Raw genomic sequence first — 12,333 nt, 5'->3', positions numbered from 1 at the left:
GCAGTTTTTAAATACCCTCAATCTACTGTATGTGTACTTTATTCAAGGTTGGGATGTCCAGATCTGGTCCAGTGGATCAGGATTGGAGCCGATCAAGATATATTTTAATCCTAATCCAGTTTCGAGTCTTTGTTTAAACCACAGCGTTCAGAGCACCATCTGGTGTTCTCAAGGCACCATTGACTAACATTATTCCCAGCCGGCAGCAGTAAGGAGTGTTCCCAGAAGGGAACTGAAACTGAGTAAATAGGAGAGTCTGCAGTGTGGACTAGAAACAACAGATATCAGTCCAGAGTGTGTACCACTACAAACACATACACAGTGACTTGACTGCAGTGTTTTAAAGGAGCTGGGAGCTGACTGGTCAGAAAGGAGAGTCAGGCTGGATTATACAATATTAAACACACTATAAACAGTCATTTTAAGAAAAGTCTCATCAATCAGTCAATTAAATCAATCAGTGCTGAATGTTTTATTCTAGAAACTGAAACTAAAAATAAAGGGATTTTACTGCAGTATTAATCAGCAGCTCATCTGATCTAAACTGTTTGACTGTATTACACCCTTGGTCAAAATATCTTGTTCCTATGAAGAGCTAAGCGAGTAAGAGGACATGATGTCCAAAAGACATAAAGTTTAAAATGACACATTTAATAATTAACCTTTAATATTTTAAGAAAGACCCCTTTTTATTTTTTACCGTACAGTTTTACATAAAAAACGCAGAAGGCTTGATTAAATCTTTCTTTAAAAAACTAAATTGTGTGGTGTTGACACTTCCAATTATTATTCTCTTCCATTTAGGTTATATTTGTGGAGGTGTCACTGCACAGTAGAACAGTGCGTCATCACTCCAGACTCCAGGATTTTTGCCTTTGTAGCAATTAGATGAGCCGTTTTCTTGGAAAGTTCTTTTGGTGTTCTTTTGGTTTTCTTGATCTCCACTGTTCCTGTTAATGCCTTAATTACATCACGAACTGAAGAAACACCTGAATGTGAAATTAATTGGAGTTTAGGGTGAAACTAAACCTCGATATTTCCCAGTTAACTTCTATATAGGGTTCTTTGACTCGTAACAGTGATACCCTTCTTAGTTCTTTATAGTTCATACAGGCCTAGTTGTTTTTGGTTCAACTAATAGAGGTTTTGCATCATTCTTCCAATCCTTTACCCAGATGACGAAGCACTTAAGCATCCAGATGGCTTGTTAAGTTGCCATGGTTCTGCAAGGGTCTACATGCTTTTACCAAAGAACACTTGAAGAAGCTTCTAAACTCTTTTTAAGGGCATAGTGTAGCCTTATCCAGTGCCAATGATTAAGGCCCAAGATTTGAGGCTATTATTGGTTGTTATTATTATTCACTTTTAATATCTACAGTCTTTGGGAATGTTCTGTGCATTATTGGACTTGTTTTGTCTTCAGATAACGAGGGCCATATTTTATAAATGACTGGAACGGAATGTTGAGGCAGTAGCATATTCAGCTCCACATGAAGCCAGTAGCCTCGAGGGACATGGTGAGGTGTCCCTGATAAGCTGTGTGGAGTTGGAAACACTGTATAAAAACGGTACCAGTCTCTGCAGAGTGGCAAACACCATCTGGAGTCTAAATGAGGCTTCAGTAAACCATTGTTTCTGCCAGGACCGATCTGCCTCTCTTGCTTGTTTAACCTTTTCTGAGTTGGACAGCGGGTACAAAGCTAATGATCCAACAGCCAGAAGAAAACAACATGTCCAGAGGACCGAGCTGTGTCAGCGGTCAGTATCCTAATAGAGAAACACATTAGAAATACTCTGTTTAAAACAACACTATGGACAAAGAATTGGCATTTCTTGCTCCTGGGCTCCCTCTACAGTCATGAAGTGTAATTTGGGTTTTGGGCCACCACTAAAGGACACATTTTTTTGGACCAGCTGAGACCTTTTTTTCTATTGGATCTATATCAGCTGCATCTGTATTGTGCAGTTCATTACCACACACAGCAATGTCCTCATAATCCATTTATTCAAATAACACTTATGTACATTTTAAATGGCTGCCCAATGGCTTTCATGAGAAGTGTAATACAGCAAGCAAAGATTATGTTGAAAAATGTTTCTTAGAGAACCTTTTTTATTGTTTTGTTTTTTTCCAGTAAATTAATGAGAATAAGAGCATATTGTCTTGGCCAGTCTTCAGTAATTCTATACTATGCAAGGTCTTCGTTTATGGCACTGTTTAGGTGATGAAGCAATGCCCCCTGCTGGTAGTTTCCTGCTGGTAGACACATTTTACAACACTATACATTTAAGCACATACTGTTTTTATGTCCACATATTTAAAAAAAAACAATATAATAAAACCAACTCAGCCAAACCTATAAACCTATATTTTTTGCATTAGGCTATACATCAGAAAAACCCTTTTCATCTATAATGTAAGACTGGATCACAAGCAGAGTTCACTTGGTCTGTTTGGGGAATGGTTTTGACGGGTAGGAATGTGACTCTCTACAACCCCTAGTGGAATGAAAACTGAAAGACCAACCTTCAGTCCACAGCAAGCAAGAGCTGTTCAGCTCTTCTGGTTGATGTCCTGGCTCCAGTATGAGCTATTCACACTCACCCAACAAACACGACCCATCCCTCTGTGACTACACAAGGATAGAGGCAACATAATCTCCCAACTATTCACATAAAACTAGGCAGACAGTTTAAGAAAGCGTGAAGTTGAATACTACCCAGGCAGCCTTTTTTATCCTACGGTTGTACGTCTGGAGTGGGAGGGGTGTTCTGGAAGGCCGTAGTCCGGCACAGATTGGCGAATTTCCTATTGCAATACACTTGATTCAACTCAGCAGTCGACTACCAGGTTTACTTGGGGTGTTACAGCAGAGAAATCTGAAAGCTATGCTGGACTCCGGCCCTCAGTTCCCCACCCTGTACACATGTGTTGTACATAATGGCTTGCTTTTGCAACTTTTTATTTTGTAAGGATTTAAAACCTTTCTTTAAGTGACTAAGATGATTTGAGGGAAAACTTACACTCCGTACCCAGAAGAGAGAATTAGTAACTAGAAGTAAATTGTGACTATGGTAAATTGAGCAGGAACTCACATTTCGCACCCAGAAGTGGATAGTTGCATGTCATCACTGTTGCACTAAAACCTTGTATCTCCAAAAAGGGAAAAAACTTCTTAATTGTCAATGGAAGTCATTGAAAAAGATTTAATTGCAAGTCATATGAGAGCATTTCTATTCTGACTATCCAGTCATCATGAAATTTGGGCACGATTTAGGATGTCGGTTTGGGCTGTATGATGGTAATTTACCATATACCGCAAATATCTGTTCTGTGTCCATTTAGTACATGGGTATGTAATCACCTTTCCCCATGTGAATTTAAGAAGCCAACCTACTTAATATGCCTGAAAACAGTCAAAAACTCTACTAAGCATTGAGTGCAACCTAAAGTAGCTGAATGCATTCATTAGAAAGGGTGTCCACAAACATTTGGACATGTATATATGTCTTAATATTGAAACATAAATGTCATTACAAAAACTGCACATCAGACACACACACCAATAATCTTTACTATTAAAATACTTGAGAAATGTATTTACTTTAATTTCATCATTCCTCTGACATGTGGAACATAACACCCCCCATCTTTGCCGCGTGACTGAGAGGAAGAGCTATGGACAGATGGACAGATCAGAAAGTGATGATATTGAGTATTTGAGCTACAGCGCGTGCTCTCAGACGCCCCAGAGCCTGTTATGTCTGCTGCAGCTGATGAGCCATATTCTCCCAGGGTGGGAGCATTCAGCGGCCATGACCTCATGGAAACAAGCGAGCGGCTCAAGGGGGACGGGTGAGCCTCGCTCATTCCTCACGATTTTTAAGCAAGAAAAAAAGTGTTAAGAAAAAAAACATTCAGTATGTGTCTGTGCCAACAACAGAGGGACGAGGGGATTAGCTCGTCTGAGTTTCAACAGAAGGGAGAGAGAAAGAGAGAGAGAGAGAAACTGAGACAGACTGTTGTGAGAGAGGCAGAGAGAGAGTGAGTTAGAGAAATAGACTGACAAAAACAGAGAGAGAGACTCTGAAAGGAGAAGGAGGGACATGAGAGAGAGAAAAAGAGTGAGTGAGAGAACAGTAAAAGACAATGTGTGTGTCAGAGAGACAGAGAGAATGTGATGGAGTCAGTGATGGAGCATAAAGAGAGAGAGAGAGAGAGAGAGAGAGAGAGAGAGAGAGAGAGAAACATACATAAATAGAGGTGGAGAAAGAGACAGGGAGGTAGCCAGATAGAAAAGTAGAGAAAGACTTGGAGGGGAGGATGGACAGAAAAAGACATAGCTGGAAAGAAACAGACAAAGGGAGAGAGAGACAGAAAGAAGGAAAAAAGGACTGAGAGAGAGAGAGACAAAGGGAAAGAATGAGGGTGGGTGGGAGAGAGAGAGAAAGCTGGAGTAAAAAAGGTAAGATCACAGAGAGAAAGAAAGGTGAAGAGAGAAAGTGAGATGACATAGTGAGAAATAGTGAGACGTAGAGGAAGAAGGGGAGTGTGAGTGAGGGAGAGACGTTTGAGAGAGGGACATAGAGAAAGAACAGTATTTCAGGTGTCCTGGCTGAAGAGTGGAAGCAGTGATGTTAAGGCTCGGAGTCTGTAAACGCACTTCAGTGATGGTGTTTTGAATATGGTGAAGTCGTTAGGCCAGGGGACGTCTGTGACTTGGCATAAACGAGTCTCCATTCCCTAATCATGGCTTGGGCTCAAAACAAGAGCAATACGCTGCTAGCTTTAAAGTGGCAGCAGATTCCATTCAGTATATATTTATTACATATTACATTTCCTGTCATTGTAGGCCATTATGTTATAGCCAGTAACACAAACCATTCAGCAGAAGTTTGGTGATCCCTTTATTCATCGTATATCATTCAGGTGCTCTGATATTGCTGATATTGCTGCTGATTCATAAAAGTTGTTACAGAAAGTAGAAAAATCTTGAGATTTCTCTGAGATTTTAGATTTCCATGTTCTGTGTTACAGTAAATGGTTGTTTGTTTGCTGGTCTTACTGATAATGCAAGAATGTCTTAGTACTGCTAAGCATAAAGTCAACCTAACTTGGTGGGGTGGGTGTCATGGTAAAAATATGACAGACAAATGTCCTTGATATGCTTAGAAAAGTATGTTGTGTATCACAATAACAAAACATGTATCACAATGCAATAAAAAAAACTTTACATTGCCCACCCGTACAAATGTATTGTACTTCCATAATCTTACCATGATGTTTGTCCACCTCTGCAATATCTTTAGTTTTGATTACATTAGCATGGAAAATGTAGTAACCAATTATAACATCATGTTTCAGCTCAATCTCCAACACTCGATCAAACACCCTTCCTCCCTGATCCATACACTGCATGTAGCCACAATCGCACCATCCCCACTATTAAGCCTGGTGGTGGCAGTACCATGCTGTGGGGATACTTCTCGGCAGCCTCCCTTCAAGGCTTGTGAAGGGAGAGGGGAAAGTGAAATCAGCTAAATAAAGGGAAATTCTTGGAGGATAATCTGAATTAGTCTGCAAGAGAACTACGACTTGGGAGAAGTGAAAGCTAAGCAGAAATGGTCCTGACCTGAAAAGGGCTGCTCACACCCAATCCCAGTGCAACCTGACAGCGCCTGAACAGTTTTGCAAAGAGAAATAGAGTAAAATTGCAGTGTCCAGATGTACAAGCCGGATTGAGACCTATCTACACAGGTGCATCTACTAAAGACTGACTTGGACGTGAATATTTATGCAATTATATATTTGTATTTAATTAGCATTACTATGTAGAAATCTGTTTTCACTGTTTTCATACACAAGTTCTTGTGTATTTTGTTTTTGTAAATTCTTGTTAAAAAGGCCAAATTATATTGACCATGATTCTAATTATAAAAACAATAAAAGGGGAAACATCCAAGGGGGTGAATACTTTTTATGGGCAATATATATACAGTATACTTGAACTTTTATGTAAAGCCATGTATGGAGATGATGGATGAGGAGGGAATACACACCTTGATATTACTGGTTAATAGAAATCTTCCCCCATGGTGGTGCACAATAATGTAACCAAATGTCAGAAGCCATTTAAAGGCAGGTAGACAACACACTTCAATCAAAAATGACAGAGAAACAAGGATTTTGTCTTTTGGATGATAGAACACAATGGATTATGCTTAATATGAGCAAAGGCATGAACTAACAAGGCCAGAGTACTTGTTAAAATGAGCTGTGGGCCTGACCAGCAAGGGCCTTTGTCTGTAACTGTTATAACAATGTTTTAGGTTTGAATTTCGGTTAGTTTTTGTTAGGTGCATTAGTTGTGTGTTAAGCAGCGTGTAGCTGGAATTTATGCAAAAACAGCAGAGTTTTTCCAGTCTGAGTACACCAGGAAACCGGTGAAGGTGCTATCCGTCTTGGAGCTGGAAAAGAAGCCGGTGTACTCGCCCATACCCAGCTGCACCCAGACCTGATCGCCAGGAATGAGGTGCACCAGGGTGCCGCCAGACAGCGAGGCTGGCTTGGACCAGTTTCCGAAGAACTGGAAGTAGGAGGCCACGGTGTGTCCGTTCTTTATCAGGTCGAACAGCAGGCTGGAGCGGTACACAGTAGCATGGACAGCAAAGTAGTAGACGCCCGGCACCCTGCAGGTGAAGCGTCCCGTCTCTGCATTGTAATCCCCCTGCTCATTCAGGATGATCTTGTCGAAACGCACTGCGTCCCCTACTGCTAGGGGTGTGGTGCGGGCCTCGGACATCTTTGCGCTAAACGCTGATTTTGGGGCCACAGCACACTCTCCAGGGGCCCCCCTCTCACCCTTCTCTCCTGGATCACCTCTGTCTCCGATCAGGCCTCTTATGCCCGGCTGGCCTGCAGCAGATTGACACATTCAGAAAGAGAGCAGTAACTGTAGCCTTTTCAGATAGGTTAGCATTACTCTGAGTAATTAGGTCATCACTCTTTCAGCACATAACCAGCACAACCAACACACTAATTGGTTCATATGTTTTTCTTTTATGGTTTAATTGACCTCCATTTCTCCTGAGAGATTAAGCAGGATGTTTTTGTTACTGTGCTTTATATAAGATATGTTAGGATTGGCTGCCATGTATAACGCCTTATACAAGAAGCAGCTTCAGCTGAATTGCACATAACAACCTGTTAAATTCCAACTGTAATCCTTAGGGATGTTGGAAAAGAACTTGACCTTTATGGTTGTGATATTATGATTTATGGTTTTGTTTCTGAAGCTTCATTTCTACATATTGACTGAATGAACTGTGTATACCTGGCTCTCCACGATCTCCCCTTTCGCCTTTCTCTCCTGGTTGTGCGTCTCGTCCATCTCTTCCATCTCTACCCGGTTGGCCTGGGCTGCCGTGCAACCCCGGAGAACCTGGGATACCTGGGCTGCCCGTACACAGACTGGGAATCTTATTATCGTCGAGTGGATTTGAGTAGTGGGCCAGCAAAACAAAGAGGAGGCCAAGAGTCCAAGGCTGGAGAAGGGTCATTGCTTTGAGTCTGTTGAGAGAGAACCATTGTCAAACTGTTAGCAAAACTGTTTCACTGTAGTTAGTTTTGTTGTATCCACTTCATGTCCCCCTGTAGGTCGCCCCACCACGCTTGAAGGGTAGGGGCTAAAACATTCTTTCTGATGAAGTTGACCCAATGTGATTGGACAGCTCAACAAGCTTACAGGAGAACACAAACTGCCAATTAAATTGTGTAAGCTGAGTGATTGTGGTGAGAGGGAGGCCCTCCTACTCAACTACAAAATGAGAAGCCAAGGCTCTTATGTATATGGCATCACCAAAGATTTAACTCACAATCAACTAAGTATAGGGCCAATGCTTAGTGAGTTCCAGCACTTATTGTCAGCAGGTTTCCTGACAATAGGGCCAGCACCAAGAATCAGAGACTCACACTTACAACCTCCTGACCATAAGGCCAACACTTAAGAAATTGCATCACTTGGTTCCTGACAATAGGGCACTTTGAATCACGGGCTCCACTATGGCCCAGGGCTCACAAGTTTATTATATTTTGCCATCAGAGTCAGAGAGAGCACAATTGTCCATGCTCTCGTGTAGATTATGCTCTCTCCCCCATCACTCATGTTGACTAGCATAGGTGTCTGTGAGCTGGTTACAGAGGAACTGGGGACTCTGCACTTTCCTCCAAGTGTCTTGGCTGCCCAGCGTTGCTGCATTGGCAGCAGTGGCTGGCTTTGCATAAATCAGAGGAGACATGTGTCAGGAGCTTTGCTAGTGCTTGGGGGAACTACAAAAGGGTGGGTTCATTGGCAATACCAAATTGGGAGAAAAAACGGTAAAATTGAACAAAACAAAATTCAAACAGGAGCTTAAAGTTATGACCTCCTGACCAAAAGGCCACCATTTAGGGAGTTGCGCCACTTGGAGGATCAAACTCACAACCATCTGACGATAGAGCCCATGCTAAGACTCCCATCAGCCCCCAGCAGAATGGGCCTTTGCCTGATGAACTGAGCAACAACAATGAGCTACAATTTCCCATATCTCAGTTACACAATCTGTGGATACCAAGGCAAACATGTGTCCTCCCTACAAGTTACTGACAATCACAGTGATTTACCAGTCTATTTATGCTTTACCACAACTAAAGAGTTTGTAAAGAAGGTATTTATTGAGTTCTAAGTTATCTTCACAGAATGTTCTTTATGATTTTAAAATAGTTGACATACACGTTTTGATGGATGTATGATAAATGTTTTTTTAAAACTGCCTGATTGCAGTACAAATACAGTTTCTGTATATTGAAAATGTATTTCACATTTGTGTATGCTTTAGTATTCTGTGTACATCCCAGTCCTGTTCAGAGGTGATAAAATCTCATTTTTAGCTCATTAAACGGCAGAGGAAATTCAATAATGCACCGTAATGGCTAAAGCATGAGCTTAGTCGTAAAAGTGTAACTACAGACAGCACATCAAAAAAGAAATATAAAGAGCTCAGTGTGTTTTAACGGCCCATTAGCTCCTGATTGATTCCTCAAATGGGTGAGCGGAAGCCTCACATAAGCGAGAAAGAATGAAGAAGCACATTTATTTCAGCCATGGGCAAGTGTTTCTCCATCGACTGCACTGCTCACGTTGATCAATATTAACTCCGAAGAGCACACAGCTGTAGAAGTAGTACCCACAGTCAGGCTCTGACAATGCTCTGTCAGCAAAAGCAAGAAGTGCTCAGTGATTGGTAGAGTTTCACTATGCTGCCCCAGGCCAGACGTTTCCCAGACTTTTTGCCTGACCGTAAATCAGTGGGTTTCTCAGCATGTCTGCTGCTTTTCAAACAGCTGGTTTAAGTAAAAGTTAAGAAACTGCTGATGACTCACATTGACAAAGCACAAACAGACCACCGAAGAATGCTGCAGAAGACAGCCAGGACTGAACAAGCACAAATATCTTTAATTTAAGAGAGTTAGACAGGCAACACATCTGTCTTTAGGCCTTTGGCTCCAGCAGAAGCTGGTGTTAACTGTAGGACTGGTGTTTATGTGTCTTGGGCTGAGCGCTGCCTGTTCCTTGAGCCATAGCAAAGCAGAACAGGAAGAGCAGGAGGAGGTGCTACTCTAACACCACCATTCCAGAGTGAGCAATCCCATATATCTTCATCTGTCTTATCTCTTAACAACTGACTCCACTATAACCATATGAGGTTGAATTGCTGTACATGCTTTGGCTGCCCGTAATGCTAGACCTGCTTCAGAAGAGCTGCAACAGAGCTAATGCTTCTTATATTCTGAGCATCCATGAAACACTATTCTGAGGTCACTAGAGACCATAGTTGTTGAATTGTTAACACTGAGATAAATAACTAATCAGCACAGTGATTTATCAGTCTACTCATGCTTTAGTAGAGCTCAGTAACACTGAGATAAATAACTAATCAGCACAGTGATTTATCAGTCTACTCATGCTTTAGTAGAGTCCAGTAACACTGAGATAAATAACTGATCAGCACAGTGATTTATCAGTCTACTCCTGCTTCAGTAGAGTTCAGTAACACTGAGATAAATAACTGATCAGCAGTGATTTATCAGTCTACTCAGGCTTTAGTAGAGCTCAGTAACACAGAGATAATAAACTGATCAGCACAGTGATTTATCAGTCTACTCATGCTTTAGTAGAGCTCAGTAACACTGAGATAAATTACTGATCAGCACAGTGATTTATCAGTCTACTCATGCTTTAGTAGAGCTCAGTAACACTGAGATAAATAACTGATCGGCACAGTGATTTATCAGTCTACTCATGCTTTAGTAGAGCTCAGTAACACTGAGATAAATAACTGATCGGCACAGTGATTTATCAGTCTACTCATGCTTTAGTAGAGCTCAGTAACACAGATAAATAACTGATCGGCACAGTGATTTATCAGTCTACTCATGCTTTAGTAGAGCTCAGTAACAGTGAGATAAATAACTGATCAGCACAGTGATTTATCAGTCTACTCAGGTTTTAGTAGAGTTCAGTAACACAGATAAATAACTGATCGGCACAGTGATTTATCAGTCTACTCATGCTTTAGTAGAGCTCAGTAACAGTGAGATAAATAACTGATCGGCACAGTGATTTATCAGTCTACTCAGGCTTTAGTAGAGCTCAGTAACAGTGAGATAAATAACTGATCGGCACAGTGATTTATCAGTCTACTCAGGCTTTAGTAGAGCTCAGTAACAGTGAGATAAATAACTGATCAGCACAGTGATTTATCAGTCTACTCATGCTTTAGTAGAGTTCAGTAACACTGAGATAAATAACTGATCAGCACATTGATTTATCAGTCTACTCAGGCTTTAGTAGAGCTCAGTAACACTGAGATAAATAACTGATCAGCACAGTGATTTATCAGTCTACTCATGCTTTAGTAGAGCTCAGTAACACAGATAAATAACTGATCAGCACAGTGATTTATCAGTCTACTCATGCTTCAGTAGAGCTCAGTAACACTGAGATAAATAACTGATCAGCACAGTGATTTATCAGTCTACTCAGGCTTTAGTAGAGCTCAGTAACACTGAGATAAATAACTGATCAGCACAGTGATTTATCAGTGTACTCATGCTTTAGTAGAGCTCAGTAACACTGAGATAAATAACTGATCAGCACAGTGATTTATCAGTCTACTCAGGCTTTAGTAGAGCTCAGTAACACTGAGATAAATAACTGATCAGCACAGTGATTTATCAGTCTACTCATGCTTTAGCATATTTAATATTTCTCAGGAATTTCTCAGAAAGGGTGCAATTTAATTCAGTCAGAGATGGAATCTGTATTTCCAGTCATTGTAAAGTAGTGTATGCTAGAATAACACTTAAGCTGACTCATCTGATCCTGAATCTTTCCAAAGTAAAGAGAAAGTGCATTAACAACTGACCTCTCTCTCCTCTAATTACCTACAATCAAGCATCAAATACAACAAATTATTTAGCAAAACTTACCATGAAGTTCTTCACAGCTTCACAGGAGTGACAGTGTCAGAGCAGAGAAAAGTGAAAACAACAGCGAAAGACTCCTGTTTTCCGTCCTAGAGCAGGGAGTCTGGGAAAAAGTGAGCACTCTGAGGCTCATGAGGAAATGGCAATAGAAGCCAATTAGAGAGAGAGTGTGTGAGAGAGAAAGAGGGAGAGAGAGAGAGAGAGAGAGAGAGAGAGAGAGAGATAGGGTGGGAGGCAGGCAGGCAGGGATAGAGGATTCGCAAGAAAGAGGGGGAGAGAGAGAGTGAGAGAGAAAATGAGGGGTGGGAGGGAGAGAAAACGAGCTAGAGGGAGCGTCCAAGGGCCGGAGACAAAATGTTTGAAGCAGGTCCAAAAGACTGAGGGAGAACCGAACAATGAACTTTATAAACATTGCATGATACAGTAGATGTGGATCAGAACATTCTCTGGAGCTCCAAATGTGTAAGTAATTAGTCTGAGGTTAACGATAGCGAGCTGCTGGCTCTATTTGATAGAGGAGGGGATTTTACCAGAACAAAACCACACAGGAATCAGATCACTGTGGGCAGATGGGAAATTTGGGCATTTGGGACCTTTACAGTTCATTTGGGGCCATTGCATTGGAAGCATTTAGGTCTTTTATAGTGGGGGTCATTTGGGGCCATTAAAGTAGTGATCATTTGGGGCCATTAAAGTTGTGATCATTTGGGCCCTTTACAGTTGGGTTTTTTGGGGTCATTACTGTTTAGGTCATTTTGGCCCTTTACAGTCAGTCATTTGGGACCTTTACATTTTGGATCTTTGGG

The 12,333-nt window shown here is 41.3% G+C and overlaps 1 protein-coding gene across 1 annotated transcript; it reads right to left on the bottom strand.

Moving 5' to 3' along the window:
* Window positions 1-4,895: 4,895 nt before the first annotated feature.
* On the bottom strand, window positions 4,896-11,734 carry c1qtnf5 (C1q and TNF related 5). Its single transcript, XM_072692111.1, has 3 exons — window positions 11,531-11,734; window positions 7,335-7,570; window positions 4,896-6,916 (listed from the first exon to the last, which is right to left on the bottom strand). The coding sequence occupies exons 2-3, from the start codon at window positions 7,558-7,560 to the stop codon at window positions 6,396-6,398; spliced, it is 747 nt and encodes a 248-aa protein (XP_072548212.1). The 5' UTR covers window positions 7,561-7,570; window positions 11,531-11,734; the 3' UTR covers window positions 4,896-6,395.
* Between the last annotated feature and the right edge of the window lie 599 nt (window positions 11,735-12,333).

The sequence above is a fragment of the Salminus brasiliensis genome, chromosome 11, assembly GCF_030463535.1.
Source record: "Salminus brasiliensis chromosome 11, fSalBra1.hap2, whole genome shotgun sequence".
Classification (NCBI taxonomy): Eukaryota; Metazoa; Chordata; class Actinopteri; order Characiformes; family Bryconidae; genus Salminus; species Salminus brasiliensis.
Note: the sequence above shows the minus strand (reverse complement) of the source record. Positions and strands in the feature narration are given on the sequence as shown.

What these genes read in the sequence shown, in the direction of transcription:
- c1qtnf5 (XM_072692111.1), bottom strand. Translation starts at nt 7,560, where the DNA reads ATGACCCTTCTCCAGCCTTGGACTCTTGGCCTCCTCTTTGTTTTGCTG. An exon ending in GGGAGATCGTGGAGAGCCAG is followed by an intron (nt 6,917 to 7,334) that starts GTATACACAGTT and finishes AATCTGCTGCAG; the next exon opens with GCCAGCCGGGCATAAGAGGC.